Genomic DNA, 22560 nt, shown 5'->3' on the forward strand with positions numbered 1-22560 from the left:
CTCGCACAGCGCCTCTGGATCGGCGGCCTTTTCCTTGCCCACCGCCGCCTCTTGCAGGCCCCGCCGCCTTTGTCTGCTTCCCGGAGCCACTGAGCTGATTGGGCGGCGGAGGACGCGGGCCCCGGCGTGGCCGGCGTGTCCCGGCTGCGAGGGCCACGGCATCCGCGAGTTGCCAAGGTCACGGAGGCTTCGGGGAGCTGTGAGGCCGCTCCTGAGCACCCATACCTGGCCCTCGGCCCCTTGCAAGAAGTTCAAGTGGGCCGATGGGGTCCGGTGTCCACCGGTGAGAAACAGCAGCGCACTTTGTGCGATCCCTGCGAGCCCGGTGAGCATTAGACTTGCTTGCACACCTCACATTGTGCTGCACGCAGGTCTGTGTGCTGGCAAATGGTAGGTCTGCTCAGGTTCCTTTTCAGGGCGATGTTACCGAAGGTGGCTCTGGGAGCCCATTCTCTGCATGTGTGCAGAGAATCGTACAACCATCCAACAGCCCAGGCTGGAAGGGAGCTGGAAAAATCATTGGTCCAACTTTTATGGGAGGGAGCCTAGATGAGGTTATCTAACAGACTGTCCAGTAGCAGCATGGAAACCTCCCATGACGGGGACTCTACCGTCACATCCCTGGGTTCCAGTCACTGGTGGTTCTTACTGTAAAAAAATTCATGTTGCTCCTTGTCTTCTCCATGTGGCTCTTTGTGAAGAGAGATTGAGATATATTGAGGTATATTGAGATTAGCCCCCTGCCCCCAAGCCTTCTCTCCTCCAGAGAGATGAGACCTAACTCCTTCAGTCTTTCCTCATAGGGCAGGTTGTCCTCACCACCCAGTTTAGTGTCATCAGTAAACTTGATGAAGGTGCTTTCAACCCCCATCATCCAAATCATTGTGAAGATGGACAGCATGGAGCCCAGTGTCAATCGGGGGAGGGCACTTGTGAGAGGTTGCCAACCCAAGTTAAAAACATTAATCACCATCCTCTGAGTGCAGCCTGTTAGCCAATTTTCTACCCATCTTGCAGACCACCTATCCAATCTGTGTCTTGCCAGTTTGTCTAGGAGAAGACTTCTTTGTGAATGGAGGCATGGCAAGAAGACTCCCAATGTTATAAATGCCTCACAGGACTTTCTAGCTGAATTAGTTTCTGCAGCTGTGGCTGCCAAACCGAAATGGATGTGGAGTGGAACCTTGCTTGAAGTAGATCACTGGAGAATGGATATATGATTGCTTTTTCACTTGAGCAGCCAAATAGGAGGGAGGGAAATGATTCAGAAAACAGCCAAAGTAAATGCTATTATTTTCTTCTTCTTTTGGTGTGTGTGTGGGGAAAAACCCAAAGCCCCATACCTATCAAATAAAACACGTTGTTCAATCTGAAATGGTACTTGTACGCTTTGAAAGCTAGAAAACAAAGCAGATAGTGTTGTTTACACATTTTCTGTTATTCTGAAACCCAGTAGTAAAGGCACTCCTCCAAGAAGTAGGAGGAGGTTCAGTTTCCCATTCTGCCTGGCATGATTTGAATCTGCATCTCTCAGCTCATCTAATCACCTTATCTTCAAGCACATACACTTGATTTAACTGAATTTGCTGTGTTTCTCACCTTCTCATTTTCTCTTTGGTCTTTGTTTCTTAGTTTATGTTTTTCTTTCAGTATTTCTTGTACTTGTACCTGTTTTTTAACAAAGAGCATTGCAACTTTGAGAGCATACAGTCCACAGGGCTGAAGCTGTGCGTACATCTGTTGTAGGTTGAAACAGTCAATGAGGAACATGCCATCTATGAACATAAAGCACTTCTTTCCAAATACACTACTGATATTTCTGCTTACTTGCCAGATGAAGTTGCTAGTAAATTAGTTTTATGTGGTAGAGCTCTGGGATTTTAGCAGACATTTACACCATAACATTGCAAAAAGTAACAGCCTGAGAAATCACAGAATGTACCAGAGTCAGAAAATGGCATTGAAATGCTGCAATAATTAGATTTTCTTTAATAATATCCTCCATGTACTTAGAAGTACTTTTCTGAAAATGGAGAAATGACACCAGACCCTTCCATGGTCTCCATAAAGGTTTGGAACGAGATGATCTTTAAGGTCCCTTCCAACCCAAAACCATCCTGTGTGTTACTGTTTAACCAAATTCTTATTTACTGAGTGTTCCCAGAAACAGCAGAGTTTCAGGATGCCTCTGTGCAGTATATGGGTTCTAGTGCCACTGGGTAGCAGACCCTGCTTTGCTGACTTAGTACAGTATTTAATTATATGTGGAGATGTTAAGATGTTTTACTTTTTTAACTTGTGACATTGAGGCTTCCTTGCTCACTACTGTGAGCATCCTTGGAGCAGTCCTTTTTTCTGCCTGTGCCTCGTGGGTAGGAAAGGAGGGAGGGAATATGGAAATACACTCCAATTATGTAAGTTTGTAACTGAGCATCTGACTCAGCAGACAGATTTCACTGTTATGTTGCTCGTCAGACCTGCTGCTTTTGTATAAAAGAGAGAGAGAGAGAGAAGAAAGATGCTAATGCTGCCTGAAAGAGTTCTTTTCATACAATTTTTGTTACCTGGAGGTGATAAACAGAAGTCATGGTTTCAGTCCGCTACCCTCCAATAAGAACAGCAATTAGTTTTATTTCTTGCCACTGTGCAGTCGAGTATAACCACATAATTACAGAAAGAGCAGAACAATGATATGAAGAAAAATCCCCAAACCCTGCAGAAATTTAAATCCCATAATTACACTCATAGTTTGGAATTACATGTTGTTACCAGTACAATTTTCTCTCCTCTTCCTTTTGTGCCCTGCCTTTCTTACATCCTTTACTGTAATTTACATTACATTAAGCTATTAGCTCACTGTAGGAGGAATGTGTCTTACAATGCTAAAGCATTACACTTTCAGGGTTTTTGTTCCTTCTTGGGAGTTTAGTCTCAGCAGTTTAAGAAATGAGTGCTCTGACCACCCTCCTGCTGGAAGTTGCCTCTGCCTGAGTTGCAGAGGGATGGTGAAAACACCAATATACCTGGGCAAACCAAACTGGGAATTGCTTCTCAGTTTTAATTATTTTATTATTTTCTTTCTGATTTGTCCATGCTCTCCTCTGGGCTGGACAGTGCTTGCTTCTCCTTGCTGCTTGCTACTCTTTTCAATCCACCATCAGCCTAGAGACCCCTATGTCTGGGTACTCATTGTAGGACTTCTGAAACCAAAGCTTGGTAGTACTAAGCATGTGATACACTAGTTGTTGTCAAGAGAAACCGTGACTGCTCAACATATTTGACACTGGCTTGAATACCTAAATTGGTGTGTGCTTGGGTCGATAAACAACTGTGGTAGAGGTCAGATCCACTGACCAGCAAGGACTTACATTGCCTTACATGGCAGAATCACCAAGCCTTGCATTGTTGCCAGCACTTCCAAAAGGATCACAAATACTGGGATATTTATTGTTTCTTAAGGCATCAGACTCCAAATAACTCCAAGTTTTAGTTCTCTAAGTAAACTTAGAGAAGTTTATCTCTGTCTAATGAGTACTTCTGAAAAAAAAAATTAATTCCTTTGATTGCACCTGAAAAACATGATTTTTAAATGCTTCCATGCCAGGGGCAACCCAACAGTAGTCAGTTCAAGTACACAATCCATAAAATCACAAAAGCAGATCTCGGGTTTTCTTTTGGATCACCTGACACAAAGTTTTCAAATGTTTTTGTTCATTACCACTATGTTTCTGTCTATATATAGAGTCATTGTGCACATAGATGCACACATACACAAGGAGCTTAAAAGTGATGACACTGCTTTCTCTTCAGACAATGTAATATAGGCAAGTTACTTAAACCAGTTGCTTACCATCAGTCATTGTTTTTAGCTCATCTTCTTACACGTGAGCTGGCAACCTCAGAATTGGTTTTCAGAACCGAGTGCAAAATAAAATTGCATTATCTGTGAAATCACGCCTTAAGCATTTCAAATGGTCCCTTGAAAAGTGTATGGCCAGAACACATATGTCCAAAATCTGTCTACATATCAGTCTTCTACCCCTGCAGCAGACTGCAGCAGCTGCTCACTCACATTGCAGTGATGCACTTCCCTACAGCAGTGAAAAATACTCAAAAGAAAACAAGTCAGTTTTACCAGCGATGAGCTGAGGAGCTCTGGGCTCCCTGTCTGAGTGGGAGGAAAGCAAAAACTGAGCACAGCCTGCTCAGTACACAAAGTGAGCCTGAGGCCCCATGAGCAAATGAATCAATGGCTGTAAAATAAAAGTACTTATCACAACAAGTTAGGCATGACGGGACAAAATCAGCTTGCATTTGAAACTTTCATCTTGGCGTTTTCCATTATGTATGTTTTTGACTTTGCATGCTTTATTCTTTTTCTTTGTTATATACAGCATGTGTGATTACCCTCTGTTAAAAGGATAAAAAGGCAACCTGACAGGTCATCCTGTGGGATTTTCAGACTTGAATACAGCAGAGATACACCAGCAGACAAGAGCCACTACACTTGTTTGCACCGTTCAGCCACAGCAAAGATAAAAGTCCCAGAGTCGCGGCTCTTCCCCAGGTATGGGGCCCCTATGGGGGTGATGGTTTTTTACCTTTATGGTTTGTTTGGTTACCAGCACTGGGTGGACAGTGTAACGTATCTGTCTAGCCAGTACTTCCTCTCTCTGGTTCAGATCACTTTTTCTCCATATACAGTAGACACCATTTGTTGTTTAAACACTGTAACAGAATATTCACATCCCCGTCAAGGGATGGCTTTGCTTCTTTGTGGCTGTAGCATTAAATAACTGCAGTTCCAAAATTTCTTCCTTTTGCTGGCAGGTTGCTGGATTGTTGGCATGTCCAGGAGATGTGGATGTGCTACACACATTGGCTGTGCCCTGTGCATAGTCAAGTGCTCTGAAAGAAACCCAGGCAACTTCCTTGTCCTGCCTGGCTCAGGAAATGTGGACACAGAATCATGAGGAGCGAGCAGGACACTGGGGTGTGTGGAGAGAAAAGAGGGCTGACCAACATGGCCTGCAAAGGTAAGAGGCCCTAGCTACCTGTCAGTGTAATGCTCCAATCCTGGGGCAGCCTGTCCTGCTGAGGAGGTCAAAAGCTTTCCTGTTCTGTGGACACAAATCATGCCCTTAGCCGGGTCTGATCTTTGCTTACAACCTGAACTGCCATCTGTGGGGAAAGTTGTATCCAGATACCAGGACTGTCCTCCCTGTCTTAAAATAGCTGCTTCATTTTAAATGCAGAGATCTTGGAAGCATTTTTTTGTTCCCGAGTGTTGCATCCCCAAAGGAGGAATGGCTCACGGTTCTGGATTTATATTAGGCAACACTTCCTAGAAATGACCAGTGCTTAATTTGTGAAGCAGGGGTTGCTTCTCAGAATCACCACTTGGTAAGCACCTGTGAAGAAGAGCTACCAGAGCTACCAGAAAGGATATTATTTGCTAATATAGTAGTTTAATTGAAGTTCTGTGGTTTGCATTTTGCTCTTCAATGGTGAAAACTTAACTGGAGCATAAGGTTCAATATCTAAGTGAGAGAATGTCTGAGAACCAGGTGCTTTCCTACGAGTTATGGTGTTCTATTTCTAACCTGGATCTCCTTTGTCTGTTTCCATTCAAGATGGTGCAGCACCACTGGACTGCTTTGCTTGCAGTGACAGGAATGCAAACTGGTGATGGATTTTGATCTGACTGGTAAGAAAAAATGTCTGCAGGGTGAGATTGGGTGCAGAACAGATGTTTCCCTATCCTTGTACAGGTGGGAGATGCTACAGCCCCAGAGCACAAACCAACCTCTTATACATGTCTTTGCTTGGGCAGTGGTTTAATGCACATTATACAGCACAGATACTTTGTAAGAAAAAAGCAGTTCTGCTGTATGTGGTACATCAGGATTAGTTCTATTGATTATCATTAAAATGTTGTCTACGCTTATGTTCACCTATTCCAAAGAAGGTTCTGGTGGCTAAAGCCATAAAAAACATTTTGTACCATTTCACCTAGTTAGCTGCAATGACCTTGAGGTAAATCCCTTGTGATTTCCCTACAGCATTACTTTTGCCACCTTCCTGGACTCCCCAAGCATGACACTAGCACAAGGATTTTGACTATAACAAAGGGGGTGAGTTCACCAAGTATTGCTTCGCAAGAAAGAAAAGCAAAATAAAATTAAATTAAATAATTCCCACTTGCACTTAGCCCTAACTGACAGCATCTAAACCTGTGACAATGACATGGCTGCTGCTGCTGCTGGCAGCACAGATGACAACACTGTGTGGGGGTGGAGGAATCGGGCTCAGTGAACTCGTGGTAGGTATCTATGTGCAGTGAGCTATCTCTTATGCAATTGCAATACATATTACCACCTGAGCTACTCCATGACTATTCATTTGTCTGGCACAACCTCCCTGCCTGAGGAAATGCTGTTTATACAGATAAGGTCTATGGACCATCTTTGCTACCCCTCTAGAGCTCCCAGTGAGTTGACTAGGAAGTTGCACTTGATGAAGCATGTCCTTAGGGTGCCATTGACACTCTTTCTTGGGTGACACACTTCAGCTTTTCACACTCCACAGGAGCATTCATGCATTGTCCAGCAGTTGCCACCCATTTAGACAGGCTACCTACCATACAGTGATGTAAGTCATTTTAATGACATGTGACAGCAAACTTTGGAGACTTTTTTCATCTTATGATGTCTTTCTGGGAGAATAGTTGCTGCTGAGAAGAAATCGTTATTATGCCAGCAATAATACTTACCTAGCACAAACTGTTTCTCCAGTAGAGAAAAGTTTTTGCAGCCTCCCCAAATTTTTAATATAGCTGCAGTTTTTGCTTTTAATATAACAAGGCTTTCTAAAGTGCAGGTTCTGAGTCATTGCAAATGTCAGATATAAAATAATTAATAACAAAATTGACTCCCAAATTAACCCAAAGAAAAATCTAGTGGTCCAGAAATACTCTCATTAATCATTCTTTAGACCAGTACTGCCAATCCTAGAAATCAAAGGTCATGAATTACACCTGCTCCCCACCTAAACCATGGTTTAAAGATCAGAAGTCACATTTTTGTGGCTAAATCAATCTAAACTATTTTGTTCGCCTTGTGGTAACTTGAGACTGTATCTCATCCTTGGATCATGTTTTTAATTATGCTTTAAAGTCCCCATAACAACTGCAGATTTCCTGTTTAAGGAAAGCCAAGATTCTCCTACATCTGAGGCCACTGTGGTTAAAGAAACAAATTTTGTTACTCTGCTAAAAGTGCAGGTGTTGGCCACCATGAATACAGCTGTTTCAAAGACAGATGACATTCTGTGGAATCAAGTAATACACTGGACTGATTGTGAAATTTTATCTTCACATACCTTTGATTTACTTTTTTTGTTCTTAGAGCATCTTGACACATAAATACTTTTTTTTCTCCCTCTGCATTTAGGATTTTGTAGCTTAAATATTGTCTCTACTGATGTGCTTCAGGGACAATTTTGAGTTTTTGGTATGCCACAATCCACCAGGACTAAAAACACAGCCAAATTTTCTGATAAAAAAGCAGAAAACTTAGCCTAAGGGCTTTATAAAAGGGCCATAGGAAATTCCTAGATAAAAAAAAAAGAAACATCACTACAAGTTTAATACAGAACAGACACTTTACATGTTCTCATAGTTGAAGCCTGCACAATGGGACAGTTGTGAGTTAAAAGTTTGGCTCTCTAATCATAAAAAGAAATTTAAAAATACAATAGAGAGCCATAAGTCCTTGCAGTGAAGCACTTCCAGATTTCCTGTATCATTTTTTTCAGGGATTTCCTTAACAAAGTCTATCATCCTGTCTTACCCTGGGATTTCCATGATCTTTAAGCACTATCCTTAGAGACACTACCCAAGTAATCTTGGCTACATCCACACTGTGAGGGGAAGAGGGCTTGGGAACACCAAAACCATGTCCTCTTGAATTCCAACCAGCCTGGTGTCAGCTGAAGGCAGGGTACAACAAGCCTGTCCCAGGCTGTAGGGACAGTCAGACAAGGCAGGCTGAGCCCCCATGCCCAGCATCCATAGGCTCTCTCTGCCTCCACGAGGCTCTGGGACATCAGAGCAGTCCCAGACTGCCACTTACTGCAACAACAGCATCACCCTTGGCTTTCCAGGGCTATCCCTCCATAAAAAAAGTCACCTAGCTTTAGTTATACCAGTGTTGTTGTTGTTGCCTCATATAGGAACATGTTGGCATGCCAAAGGGTGCTTTATCCAGCATTGCCTGAGGAGAATGGGGATGCTCATACAACTCCCTGTTGCTTTAGCTCTGTTGGTAAAGCACTGTACTTCAGCAGCACAGCTGTGTAGACACAAAACCTGTGTATGCTATGCCTAAATTGGGGAGTGGGGGAATGGATCTGCACATCTGCATGTGTGAAGTAAGTTCTTATCACCATCTGCCTGCAAGCCAAGCACATCCCCCTCGCACATGAAGGCCCCCAGTTTTGCCCTGTGGTTTCCACAAACACCCTCCTTCCCTTTGACTCTGTTTCTTGCTGTTGCTCAAACAGGAACTGCTGTGCATTCACAGCCTTTAGTAGGCGATGCTCTAATCTCCCTTTGGCATCTCCCTGCCAGCTGCGGGTGCAGCCATGTATACATCTGAGAGCAAATTTTCTAGGACAGCACCATGAGGCAAAATGCTTTCCCTATTTGTTTTCTCTGTCCTTTCATCTTATCTCCTCCTGCCCCCCTCCCCCAAGCCCTTTTTTATATCCTCCTCCCCTTTTGCTGTCCTCTGAGTGCAAAACCAAATTGATACTTGTTCCTGGTGCTGGGACCCTTATGTAGGTCAACCCCTGTGAATCATGAGTGTGGTCTGCAGTCAACCTATAGCTGCTTCATGATGCAGAAGGGTAGTTGGGCTTATAATTTCTTGTGCCACTTGCCCTTGCCTTTCTTCTTCTACTTCCTTGGCAGATCCAGAAGTGCCAGCCCATCTGGCTGTGAGCTGCAGTTTTGTCAGTCCAGCAGCCCAAAGCAGCTTACAGGCCTTCCTGTTTGGTGCCTCCTCCATGACAATGCAGAGCCCTCTTCAGAGATGCAGGTCCTTGCAGTAGTGACTTTACCAGTGGAAAAAATATTGAATGAAGCAGAGCTCTCCTACTTGTCATGTTCCTGCTTGACTTGCTGAGGCATTTTCGAAACTCCTCTGAGCCCTGCACCCACTGTTTTGTAGGGTCCTCAGCGCTGTGCATCAGTCTCAGTGTGAGCCTCAGTCTCTCTCCCACAAGCTTTCAGTAACAGAAATGGAAAGCAAATCCAAGTCTTCGCCCCATCAGAAACCGCAGCTGCAAAGCTGTCCTACTGTTGCATAAGCTGCTTTTATTTTTGAGCCTTTAGACCTGTAGCACATCCTCTACAAAGGTTAAATTCAAAATTAGCTGCACAAGCATAGAAAGGAGAGAGGAAAGTCTGTCTCTTGGCATACGTTATAGTCCCCAGCCCCCTCCAAAACAACATGGAAGTGTCTCTGGTTCAAGGCAGCCTACACAACAGCGAGCTGCAGGAGCTGTAAGCTATTATTTTAGTTCCCAAGGAAAGTAATTACTATAGCAACCAACACATCTGAATGGCTCTTTGGCTGCTACTGAGATACAAACAACTTGCGCACAAAGGCACATCAGAAACGTGCTGTGTAAAACGTTCTCGGGGAGCTCTGCTTTTTGTAGAGCTTTATAAAACGTGCATAACAGGCTTCTGAGAAATGACTGCCAGAATAACAGCAAGCAATTGTACCATGCCATGATCCCAAAATAACCTAATCAATGGCTCAGTATATTTGCCCCTGAAGAAATGAAGCAAAAAAACTGCAGGCTCCATTTTAAGCCTGTGTGCCGGGAAGTACCCAGCTGAGCTGAAGATACATTCAATAAGCAGACAGTAAAATGGTGGGGAAACGTCTCCCCTTTTGTTCTGTGTACTGATGCAAACTCCCAGCAGGCTTCAAGTGCCAGCTCATCCCATGGGCTTATACAGAGTTTGTCAGAAAAAGGGATTTAATTACAGCCTTGTAATGCTGGAGGGTGTAAGAAGTCATGTCTGCATTCTTTTCTGTATCTGTGCAGCAATCAACCCCCACAGACCCCATCTCCAGCTGCAGTGCTGGGTACATCACTGTTGCTATTACTGAATAAGGAAGCTTCTTGAGCAACAGCAAACTGTAATCATTGGCCATTGCTTAAGTATTACAGCGTCTGGAGTGTCTCTGTCACCTTCAAATCAAAATGCCACTGGTGAAATAACAGCTTGATAGTTTCTGGTACCTGCCTGCAAAGCAGCACCACTTCATGGTGCTGAGACAAACAGCTTAGATCCCCAAAACGAGATCTGGTCCAAGCAATCTGGCCCAGGAATATTGTCCGAAATTTCCCCACAGGAGACATACACACATGTCACCTGTCTCAAGGATGGCGAGCAACATTAACATTACACTCCTGCTCCATTGCACAAGGCAGCTCTGATGAAAATGGTGGTTATGGGTCTGGGTAACAGAGACAGATAACAGAGATCTCTGTTACAGAGTTAGATACTATAAGGGAGCACAGAGTTAGATACTATAAGGGAGCACATGTCCTTTCCCAAATCTGAACTGCCTTTTAAAATTATCTTTTAATCAGTTGAGTCCTAAAGTCTTGCTCTGGGCCCAGAATAAACTGAAAATTACAGCTGGATTTAACATAAAGACAAAATTAAGGAAGGAAATGTAGTGATGTAATTTATTACAGAAGTGCCCTATGACCAAACAGAAAAAGGATCTTGGCATAGCAGGTTCTGCACGACAGTTTTGGTTGACTGTAGCCTTTTAAGCAAAGTCACTTTATTTTGGATTAAAGAAAAACATCTGAGAAAAGCACAAAAATAAAGAATTCCTAAGAAAATAGCACAAACATATATAAAATCCAAGGACTCACTTCTGTCTTGCAAAATGGTAGCCACCCTATAAGCACCAGGAATTTCCAAACTGCCGATCCCAGGGAAGTAAATTCTCCTCTGTAATTTTTCTCATGATAAGTTTGTTTTCTCATAGTAGTTCCCTCTCAAAAAAAAATGAAAACCCAACAAAACAGTTCTTTATCACAGTGTACCTTTTTATAAGCTCTTTGGTTGGGGAAAGACAGGACCACTCACTCACAGGGTGACTTCCCAGTTCGCCTTTGCTACTAGACAGGAATATCTTGCCTGGTTTAGAGGAGCTGGGACCAGTGGGACCAGGCTTCTGGGCAGCATGTAACCTGCCTTCATGCCACACCTCTGCTATTTCTGCAGGGTCACTGGCTGCAATAGAGCAGATAAATCCTTGTTCCTCACAAACATTTTGTGGTTTGGGTCGGAAAAGGCTGCTGCAGTGCCTTTTCAGTGAGAGCAAGGGAAGATACAGAGTAGAGAGCTATTGCACTGCCCGGCTGCTCATGCAGAGCTGCATGGCAGAGAAGTGAAACCAAAGTCTCAGAGATGAACAGCAAGCTCTTTTGAACACTCACCACCTGTGGAAGTGCCCTGCTACCAATGCCAGGTGGGTCCAGGCCCAATACTGCAGTTTTCTTCTGCAAAGAAAGAAGAAAAAAATGCAAGGAGCTTGCATTTGACCATCACTGTAAGCAAATCTCAGTGCCACAGTGAATAAGGCCCAAAACAAACTCTTCCTTAAAAATAGAAATCCTCAAGGTCATGAAGCAGGACTCTTGGAATACCTTGCTCAGATTCTAAAGCTGACATTGCTTCTTACTGTTACCTGCAAGATTCAGGCTTGTGCAAGCTGGTTTCTTTTCTAGTTTTTCTGCTAGCTTGAAAATTGAGTGGCTACTTCATTAACAGATTTGTCTGTGGTATTGCTTTTGCACTTGGAACAGCCTTAGATGTCACCGGGGCTCGAGTGGTCTTCCATCTGTGAAGGTAGGTGAGAAAATCAGGGTGTCCATGGCTATTACATCAAAGAGTTTGATCTGGACCTTCTCTGCTGCAAATCAGAGAAGTAAATCAAAATGGCAACCCCTGTCATGTTAAAAAACCTCACAGGTCAATGAAATCTGGTCTTTGCAAAGCAAAAATGCTTCCTATGTCTGGAGAAGCACGTTAAGGGAGAGGTGTTGAGGGAGTCAAGGTGCTAAGGAGTGAGCTTCTGGGAACACTCTGCATGTGAAAACACTTCATAAATCCGTTATAAATGAGGTTGTCCTCTCTTCCATCCATCAGGGGCCTTCCTCACTCCAAGGTTTGTGCTGCTCCTTGTCGTGTCTCAAATGGGAGGCAGTATAGATGAGCAGTAAAAAGCATGTTTACTTGCAATGTTGTTTTTGGATAGAGAGCACTGGTTGAGAAGGTGCAGAAGAAAACACAGGAACAGACATTTGTGTTACACAGCAAATATGAGGCCGTCACCAACAAAGAAGTGCAGGTTTCCAAACCATCTCTGCTCAGGCCTGGGTGGGAGGTTTTGTTTCTGTGTTGGATTGGAATTTGTAGTTTGTCTCGTCAAAGGATGATGGCTGTGTTGGAAATTAAGATTTAGCAACCACTGGTTGGTTGATTGAGGCTTTTTGGTGGCAGTTCTAGGAATTATTGGTTCTTTGAACAAGTTCTGAAAATGGGCTCTCACAGAAATACAACCATATCAAATTGTAGTGAGGTTCTCTAGCCTTGCACTTGAGCCTTGCCAAGAGAGGTCAAAAATATGCACATACATTACTTACATGTTGCCAGGGTTTTTCCTGCAGACTGAAATTGCCTGCAAAGACCAGAGACAGGCAGAGGTCAATATTTTGAAAGACAATGATTTTTAATGGAGTCTGGGTCAGAGCCACAACTTGGAGAATAACAACACCCTGGCCAGCAAATACCCTGACCCTGATTTACAGCAGGCACTGCCTTGTGCCTCTTGTGGAGGGGCTAAGGGGGAGAAAGGACAAAGGGAGAAAACAGCATTTTGTCGTGCCACGCTTTGCAAGGGCCGTGAAAGTCGTGTCGGTGTGATGCAAGTGGGGCACAGGAGAGGGTAGAGGCGACGGTCTGTCCCCCGGACTCGCGAGCTGGCGGCTGCACGGCCCGGCTTGGCAGCGCCCGCCTGAGCACCGCATCCTCGTTCCCTTCTTTCCGCATCCTTCCCGCTCCCCTCGGCCATCTCCCGCCGCCCGGACCCGGCGGCTGCTGCCCCTCGGTGTCAGCCCAGGGTGCCCAGCGCTCCCTGCACCGGGCGCGGCGCGGCTCCTCCCCGCGCCGGGAGGCGGCCGGGCCGGTGTTCTGGCCGCCCTTTGGAGCCCTGTGTGCTCCTATCCCGGCCGCCATTGTTTCTTCCTCCTCACGAGCGTCCTTCCCGGGCAGCGCTGCGGCTCCCCGGAAGGGTCGGTGGCCGGCTTTTGGGGAGCGATGACAGCGGTGCGGAGAGAGGCGTTCGGGCGGATGCCCGCGGAGCAGGGAGGGGGAGAGGTGGAGAAGTTCGTCTTACAGTCGGACAGCGTGAAAGTGGAGATCCTGTCCTTAGGGTGCATCATCGCTGCCCTGGAGACTAAAGACAGGGATGGGAAGTTTTCAGATGTTGTCCTGGGATTTGACACTTTGGAAGGTGGGTCTAAATCCGTTTCTTTAAAAAAAAATAAAATGACCCCCCCCCACAATCAGGCAATTTAGCAATTTAACCAGCGTTTACAGCGCGATCTGCTTCTAAGGGTCCCCTCCAAATCATGGGCTGAACAGATACACTTCCTGCTGCCTGTCCTGGCTGGATGTGGTGGATGTTGAACTGGGACACTGGTGGCTCCAGCTTGCAGTGTGTCCCTCTGATGGGGCAGCTCTGAATCACACCTTGACTGCAAGAGCCCTTTTCTGCAAATCTGCAAAGAATACAAGATCCCATCGGGCTGTTTTAATCAGTGGTGAGCTGTGTGTCCTGTTAAACACTGGGAGTGCAGTCATGTATTTAGTCCTGGAGGGAAACAGAGACACCTCTGAGTCCATAAGCACACCCAGAGACCACCTATCCTGTCCCAATCCTTCTGTTCAACCGTGTGCTGTTTTTCTGGACAGGTTACACAAGGAAGCACCCCTTCTTCGGTGCTGTCGTGGGGCGTGTTGCCAACAGGATTGCGAAGGGGAGGTTCACTTTGGACGGGAAGGAGTATCAGCTGTTCCTCAACAATGGGCCCAACAGCCTGCACGGAGGAGCCAAGGGATTTGACAAGGTGAAAATCAGGCTGGCAGTCCCAGTGTCCTCCCAGCACACAGTCTGTGGGGTTGTGGCAAGAGGATATGATGTCTTCCCTCCCGACCCTGTAGCATTTTCTGGTGGTTATTGAGTTGAATCAGCTCAGAAAGTGCTGTGAGTGCAGGAATGGGAGGAAGTGAGATGGATCCTGTGAGCTGCTGGGTTGGTTTGTCTTTGCCTGAGTTTGCAGGGCTCGCTTATATCTTCCTTGATGTCATGGTGAGGGGTGCTGTGCTTCCTCTGTGTGACTGCAGCCCTGAGGCCTCATGAGCCCAGTTCTGATAGGGTTGTCCTGGCAAGGTGCTGCTCCTACAGAGCCTGGCTTGGGACACAAAAGTGAGGACCAACCTCAAGTGCAATGGAGGCTCCCTGGGCACCCGCTGTACCACCCTGGAGTGGGTACTGCAGGTGTGCCAGTGCCCAAAGAAAGTGTCCTGGGGAACAGGGATCCACACAGGCTGATTTCCACTTGCAGTTTAAAGGCTGGTACATGCCCATACCTCCTCCCAGAGTCAGAAGGACCTGGGTTTGCAGAAACTGTCATTGCTACTTGCTTATAACAGCACTTCCAAGTAAGAGGAGAGCAGGGTGGTGCTGCAGGTTCAGTGCAGTCATTGCATGCACCCACCTGGCTCTCACTCTGACTCACAGCAGTGGGGAACTAGATCAGGCCTGAAATCCCAGGATCCAGGACCACTGTGTCTCCTTCCCAGCCCTCCCCTGTGACCTCATGAGTTAAAATAACCTTTCCATGGCACCCAGGCACTCAACCTTTTCCATCTTCTCCCAAGAGCTGTTGCTGAAGTCAAATACTGTCCCTGCACTACAGATGGTGAGAGCAACAGAGTATTTCCTCTCTTGAAAGCCTTGCTGATTACCTTGCTTCATTGCAGAGCAGACTCAGAAGTCTCTGCTTTCCTGGGCTTTGTCAGATCAAATGTATTTGTGACCAGCAGGTAGCTGATCCACCGTTTCCTCAGAGGAACACATGCGAATGTGCTGGTGCAGCTGCTTTCCTGGGTTAATGTTTTATTTCATGAAAGGACATCCAGGCTGATGGGACAAAAGTCAGAGTGTCTAGAAAAAAAATCACTTCTAGGCAGTACAGTGTGAACCGTCATCAGGTTGGGATGAAATGCTCCTCAGCAGCCTCAGGAAAAAGGGAGTACAAGGGTGCCTTGGCTGTTGTGCCCCAAAGAGGACAATTTGGTTTAAGGTTTCTTTATGCACCCTGACTCCTGTGATCTGGAGCTGAAAACATGCACTCCTTTGCACCTGAGGCTTCCGGGCTGTCTTCTGCAGGTGGGAGATGTGGTCTCTTCCCCTTGCTTGCTGAAGGCACACCAGCCTGTTGGGGACAAGGCAGTGACATCTCCCAGCCAGAGCTGTGTGTCCTCTGGCCCACAGGGCACACGTGGGCACCCTCTCAAGACCTCCTCCAGCCAGAAAATAATCACTGTTCAGAGATAACCCTAACACAAACAAGACACACTGGCATTTGGCTGTGACTATGTTGACAGATCTTGTCAGTTCTTCCTGATCTTGCAGATCTCAGTGCTGCGGTCAGTGTGTGGTTTGATGAGGGTCTTGCAGCTGTGCTTGCATGACAGCAGTACATGACCACACTGCTGGGGGACTTCAGAAAATAACCCTCTTATCTTAAAAAAATGATGATACCTCTATGCTTCCTGGACTTTAATAGCTTTTTCTTCAAAGAACTTAAATAGAAACTCATATTTGAAACCATAGCATCTGTAGAGCAGTGGGAGCTGCAGCTGACCTGCACTCTGTGCAGGAGGACCTGCTCTGCAACCTGGTATATTTGGCACCCTCAGTTCCTATGTTTGGTGAAAATGCTGGCTTTTGACAGTGCCCCATTGTTTGTGATCTCTGGGTAGGACGTGAGAAGGATCATCTCAAAAGCATTATCTGGCCCCCATTCCTAAATCTCTCCTCTTTGATTAGACAGTAACTATTCCTTAGGTAGATGCAAAACTCCAGAGCCCAGACACCTCACCTCTTATCACACATCCATCCTTAGCATCAGGCCAGGGTCAAACAGGCTATCTGGGCATCTGTGTGTGGTGAGCTGCCTTGCTTCACTCGCTGGCATGTTTGGCTTCAAGCAGAGCCCTGGTCCGTGTCAAGGGCAAGAATGGGAGAGGTGCCAGCTCTCTGGAGAGAGACTTGTAGATGTGTCTGGCAATACATCTGGTACTATTTAACCCAGTCCCAGCCCCTGAGCAAGAGCTCCTGGTGTGTACTTACATTGTCCTAGAAGCCAGAGCCTAGTGAGCAGAGGGAAGGGTGGCAGCTCGTTGAAGTGATGTTGTACATCACAAGATCCATGGAAAGGGGAATAAGTCCAGCTGCAGGGCAAAAATCGAACATGTGGACTCTCTTAGGCATGCAGTAACACAGGCTGGAACAGACCACCATCAGACTGCCAAACTGCCTTGTTTGTCTGGCTGCTCATTGGAAAACTTGTTCCCTGCTGCTGGTCCTGGCTGACCAAGAGCAGGCTGGTGCCTGTGTTTTCTTCCTTTTTTTTTTTCAACAAGGGAATCTTGGTTTTAGTCCTTCACATGGAGAAAAAGATTGATTGATCTCTTTTTTTTTTTTCCTTTTTTCCCTTCTAGGAGTAAGGGAAGGAAAGGTGAATGAAAAAACCTTTGTTTCAGTGCAACATCCCTTGAGTGCCTTCTGTCCCTGGGTTTAGCCCAGGCTGGGGCAAGAGAGAAGTGATGTTTCCCATCACTGTCCCACCAACAATCATGCTCCTTGCAGGTTCTCTGGAGCCCCGAGGTACTCCCGGATGGTGTCCGCTTCTTCCGGCTCAGCCCCGATGGTGAGGAAGGGTATCCTGGAGACCTGAAAGTCTGGGTGACCTACACCCTTAGTGGCAGGCAGCTGGCCATCAACTATCGAGCCCAGACCAGCAAGACGACACCCATCAGCCTGACAAACCACGCGTACTTCAACCTCGCAGGGCAGGTGAGCGTGGGGAGATGAACTCCGTGGAGAGACATTGTGCAAAGGAAGAAAGGCTGGGAATCCATGGGATGATCTGTGAGCTTCCCATGGGATCATTGGGACCAACATGCTGGTCTGGGGACACAGCATGTTTTTGGGGGTTGTCTCTATGCATTGTGGGCTGCATGCAGGGACAGGACAGAATTGCACAGACCTCAACTGAGGACATGTTGTCTCAGTGCTTCTTGAATATTAGCTCTCCTTTTGTGTGTAACTGGGGAGCTTCAGTCACTCCTGTTCCCTTGGGGAGATTACAGAGGAGGTGCCCTGGTGTGCCCTAGTGCTGGACTGACATTTCTTAGCTGTATTCTGTTGGCACTTCTGAGACAACATGCTGAACCCTTGCATGAAGTGTGTTCCAATCTGCTTAGATGCAGAGGGGAGCCAGGTTCTAAAACATTCTCATAAGCAAGATTAAGGCACAAACGAGGCCAGATGCTGGATCCCAAGACAATAATTCAACTTTATTTTGTAGCACAAGAGAGCAGAGAGAAAGAAGGAAGATAGAAAAGTAGGAAAAGCTAAGGGTAACTGTTTAAAGCACAGGACAGGAGTTACCACCACCATGAAGTTCTGCTGGCTTGCAAGCTAGTAGATCTCTGCTGGGCTTCTTCCCTGGTCACCTTGTATCCTCTGAGGAACGCAGAACCAGCAGGGTAACAGAGTGGCAGCAGCTCCCGCAGCAGTCCTCAAACAGTCCCCCCAGCAGTCTCCGGACAGGGCCTTCAATACCCTCCCCGTGGTAGCCCCCGGATGCCCACTGGCCAGTTCACCAGTATCCAAGCAAAGGTCATCTGCTACCAAGATGGGCCCTGAGTGTCCATTGGCCGGTTCCCCTTTCTCTAAGCAAGATCTGCCTGGCATACCTTATTTGGGAGAGTAAGTCCTTCCCACGTTTTTTGATTGTAACAACCTTTTATGTTTTTTGCTCCTCTGCCTGCCTCTGCTGGCTTGCTAGGTGTCTCCTGAAGCTTTTGCAAGTAGCTCAGCTCCTGCAGCAGCCTAGCTGTGGCATCAAGGGTTTTTAACTCCATGCTCCAGACAATGGTGAAGCAGACTCCATCTTGTAATCAGACTCCATCTTGTAATCAGTCCACTACAGGGTGGTGCAGTTGAGTTCAGGGCCTCTAATGCCAGCACTGAAATACCCACATCAAAATGGGGAGGAGAAACATCATGGAAACGGGATGTGAGATATCTAGCCAAAGCTGCAGAGTAGCAAGGTTGCAGTAGCCGGGTGCAGAGGGCTCCCACACCCTGTTCTGGGTCCTGTCAACGAAATAGGCTGTTAATTGCAGCAGTGTTTTAGTCTCACCCTGTTTATAACTGAGGAGGGAAAAGGATCTAAGAAATAAAATGTTGCTGGGCAGAGTAATAGGATAGTACAGTGCAGTCACGCTTGGACATGAGACAAAGACACTTAAAAGTGTTAGTGAGAGACAAGCCAGCTCCTCTGTGCAGGAGGCTGCTGTTGATAATGGCTGTGCAGTTGTAAGTGTACCCTGTGCTTGTACTCCCAGAGGTACAGTAGTATCAACGCCTGCAGTGTGCAACTCGGGTGTGTTCCAGAGGAACAGGAGACCTTTAGGCACGAAATTACTCCTCAGATTAGATAGTGACCTGAAGGCTCAGCTTTGATCCTGCTCCCCTTCCAGCCCAACAGGTTGCCTGACAGCATTTCTGAGGCTGTGGAAGAGGAGGAGCTCACCCCTGCTGCAATGCAGGAGATGAGCCAGGAAGATGGGTTTCATTCTTGCTTCCTTCCCCCTTTGCCCTTTGCTGGATAGTCAGTCTTCAGGGTGGTACTGCTTGGTGAGGTACAAGCCCTGTGGGATTTACAGTTCTTAGGGCCCATGAAGATTTTTGCCTGGGCCAGTACCTTTGTCCTGTGCCCAAGGTCAGGGTAGGATGATGGCCAGGCACCACCAGATCAGCTGTAGCACCGCTGTGGACGGTCACTTCCCAAATGAGCTTAGGGCTGCTTGAGCAGTGGAAGGGCTGCAGCAGGAATCCCAGCATTTCCCATCCTCCTGCAGGGCTCCCCGGATGTCTATGACCACGAGATCTCCATTGAAGCAGATTCCTACCTGCCTGTGGACGACACCAAGATCCCTACCGGTGGGTGGCGTGGCATGCGCGGCACATGGGGGGAGCGGTTTGTCGGAGGAGTATGTTGGTGTTGGGAGCAGCAGTGCCCAGCAAGGGGGACACACCAGCACCAAGGGGATCCCAGGGGCCCTCATCCATGGGCACAGTCCCGCTGTGCCTGAGCAGAGTGGGCAGAGCCAGGTGCTGGTTACATCACCAGGCCCCAGACCTGGAGACTAGGTCTGCCTAGGGAGTGCAGACAGGAGCAGCAGGAAATGGGGCCAGAGGCATGTGTGATGTGAGACTGCAACATGGGTCCATACAGAAGACAAGCTACCTGGGCCACCTGGAGGAGTGGATTCCTTGGTTCATGTGGCTTTTGCTCAGCTTGGCATGTCATGCCTGTGCACAAGCACAGGAAAAGCTTAAGGACCAAAACCACTGCCCTGCTTCTTCCTGCTTCTTTCACCATGAAGATGTTTCGCATCATGGTTGTGGCCAGCTTGCTACCCCTGCTTTTTGCAGTTCCCTTTTCTGTGTGTAGTCTTAGTCCTGGGATGAAGACAAGATTTGTGCAAGTATTAAAGACACAGCCCTGGCATGCAATGGCTGCTGTATTTTATGTGAGTAACTGAATCAGAACAGTTTCATTTTTTTCCAAGGTGTTTTTCCACCTCATGGCTGAATTGAGTAAATGTGTTCCTTTTAGACAGGATCAGGAGCCACAGAAATGTGCTGCTTGTCAGGTGCAGACTGATGCTTCCCAAGGTTTGCAGGGCACACCTGGTGCAGAGCCACAGCCAAGCTGGAGTGAGCAGAGCACAGCTCATGGGGCCTGCAACAGGGCTGGGATGTTCCCACACCACCATCCCCAATGCTGGCAGCTGCCTGCTGACCTTTGGAAACATCTCTCTTTAGAGAGGGGTAGAAAAAATGTGACTTTAGGAAAACATCCCTCCCCTTCCCTTCATCTCTCCCCTTTCCTATGCCAAACCCATCGCCTTTGGGTTGGCGTGACTGTGTTTTGCACTGTGTTTAGTATGTCTTAGAGCTGTTCTTGCTTCACAGGACTTCATTCCCACAGCAGGCCTTAAAAAAGACAAGAGAAAATGTTGGGTTTATGGTCTTGAACCATTTTCCTGAAACAATGCCCTGTGGCAGCAGGGGACTGGTCCCACTGGTCCCATATTCACCATCCCATAGGTAGACCACCTTCATGGCCATCTCACAGATGTTTATTCAGAGATCTGGGAGGATTAATTTCTTTGTACAGAGATAGATAGTGTCTGTATGTAAATATTATGCATACACAAACATTAATAGCTAAGAAGTTTTGGGTTTATATTAATTGGCTTGTACGGTTACCAATACAAACCTCCCTTGAGTTTTCTTGCTCCGTATCTGTGCTTTGCCCCTGCTAAGAACAGCAGCGCCCCCAGGGGCTGCCAGCTGTGCTGGGGACAAGGTAGTGATGTCCCAGCCCAAGTCACAGTGGCCCTTGCTTGAAGCAGGACACCGCACCGAGACAAGGATCACAAATGGCTAAAACCCCTCGGCTCATCAAGCCAACAGATCTCAATCCTGCCCAGGACCAGCCCCACAGGGGTTTGCTGGTGTGTGGAGGAGTGGCTGACGCTGCTGTTCTCCTTGCTTAGGGGAGGTGGCCGCCGTGCAGGGCACCGGATTCGATCTCCGGCAGCCGGTGGAGCTGGGAAAGCACTTGCAGAAGTTTCACCTGGATGGCTTTGACCACAACTTTTGCCTGCAGCAGGTGCAGTCTCCACGCCTTGTAGCCAGGTAGGCTGGGGCCTTGGCAAGGGGTCCCCAACCCCTAAAACTGTGGGGTGCCCCTTCAGCCAGTCCCTTGGCATCTTCCACTGGCATTTCCCCAGGGCTCGCCACCCACCCACCGGCAGGACCATGGAGGTTCACACCACCCAGCCTGGCATCCAGTTTTACACCGGGAACAACCTTGATGGCTCCCTGAAGGGCAAAGGTGGCATCACATACCCCAAGCACTCAGCTTTCTGCTTGGAAACCCAGAACTGGCCCGACGCCGTCAACAAGGTGAACTGTCTGTTCCCCCCACAGGAGCTACTTGGGTCCTGTGGCAGGCGACCATACCCCCACCACCTTCCTTGTCTCTGGGGCATTAAATATATAAACAGTCTTGGAGAGGCTTTGTAGACACCAGAACAAGCAGGCACAGGTCACAGCATACTGTGGCCTTAGGGAGGGGTCAGCCAGCGCAGCAGGGACTAGCCCTGTGCAGCCCAGCTTCCCAAAAGCATGGGGTCTAGAGCAGAAGACCCCACTGGGGCCTTGCCACGTCCTCATAAATCTGGATTATTTCTCATGGCCTGAGTTCAACCAGCGGGAGGACTTGCCCACTCAGCCAGCTGGCAAGTGACGGGAGGTTACACACTGCTGCTGGAAATGGCTGGGGGGAGCTGTAGGATGATGCCCTGGGAAGGTCAAAGGGATGCAGCTGTGCTTTTATGATTCTTTGCGGTCCTACGGAATTCACTCAGTCACTGATGTGCTGCTGCCTCTCCCCAGCCCCACTTCCCCAACGTCCTACTCCATCCGGGTGAGGAATACAACTCCACCACGTGGCTCGTGTTCAACAGTGCTTGAGCAGAAGGGCTGCTGACTCCTACCAGTGAGAGGGGTAAGTGCCTCCAGCAGCTTAGCCAGAAACCCTGCCAGGTGCTGAACAGAGCTCTCCAACTACCTTGGGTGATGCATCCCACTTGGGAGCATTTTTCTTCCTCTGTGGTTTTCACCCGTGATTTCTGCTGGCTTTAACTCCTGTCACCACCTCTGCTGCTATCTGTTCTATGCAAAGCTCTCTCACTCTGCCTAGCCTCATCCTGGGCACTAGTAAAAAATGCACTGAAAACACCTTGTTTAGGGATATGGCATGTCACAGCTCCAACTACAGCAGGGGAACATCTGTGATATTCAAGCAAAGCACGTGGGAAGGCTGATGCAGTTGTGGTTGTTCATTACAACATCTGCAAAGTGCTCCGAGCTGTGCTGGCTGCTGCTGTCTTTACACAGTGCACAGTGCAGAATAGCTTTGTGGAGGACATTGTGCTGGGATTATCTCACCTGGCTGCCCTGGATCCTCTGGTTCAACTCCTATTTCGAAGCCAGCAAGAGCTGCACAAGAGCATAGTATGGA

The 22560-nt window shown here is 47.4% G+C and overlaps 1 protein-coding gene across 2 annotated transcripts in view; it reads left to right on the plus strand.

The window, feature by feature from the left end:
- Positions 1-22560, plus strand: part of GALM (galactose mutarotase) — a 25467-nt gene continuing 2907 nt past the window's right edge. Inside the window, exons 1-10 of one of the 2 annotated variants that reach the window (XM_039381418.1) lie at positions 1-325; positions 4395-4567; positions 4831-5036; positions 5634-5707; positions 14075-14229; positions 17040-17246; positions 19322-19403; positions 21029-21170; positions 21266-21440; positions 21933-22044. In XM_039381418.1, coding sequence (XP_039237352.1) covers positions 5689-5707; positions 14075-14229; positions 17040-17246; positions 19322-19403; positions 21029-21170; positions 21266-21440; positions 21933-22010 — 858 coding nt within the window. In that variant the 5' untranslated portion in view covers positions 1-325; positions 4395-4567; positions 4831-5036; positions 5634-5688 and the 3' untranslated portion in view covers positions 22011-22044. Of the gene's footprint in view, positions 326-4394; positions 4568-4830; positions 5037-5633; positions 5708-13224; positions 13614-14074; positions 14230-17039; positions 17247-19321; positions 19404-21028; positions 21171-21265; positions 21441-21932; positions 22045-22560 lie in introns of those variants that run through there. The other variant, XM_027709844.2, reaches the window with a different exon arrangement.

Source organism: Pipra filicauda, unplaced genomic scaffold (assembly GCF_003945595.2).
Source record: "Pipra filicauda isolate LSUMZ 115617 unplaced genomic scaffold, ASM394559v2 scaffold109_size3271384_pilon, whole genome shotgun sequence".
In the NCBI taxonomy this organism is placed as follows: domain Eukaryota; kingdom Metazoa; phylum Chordata; class Aves; order Passeriformes; family Pipridae; genus Pipra; species Pipra filicauda.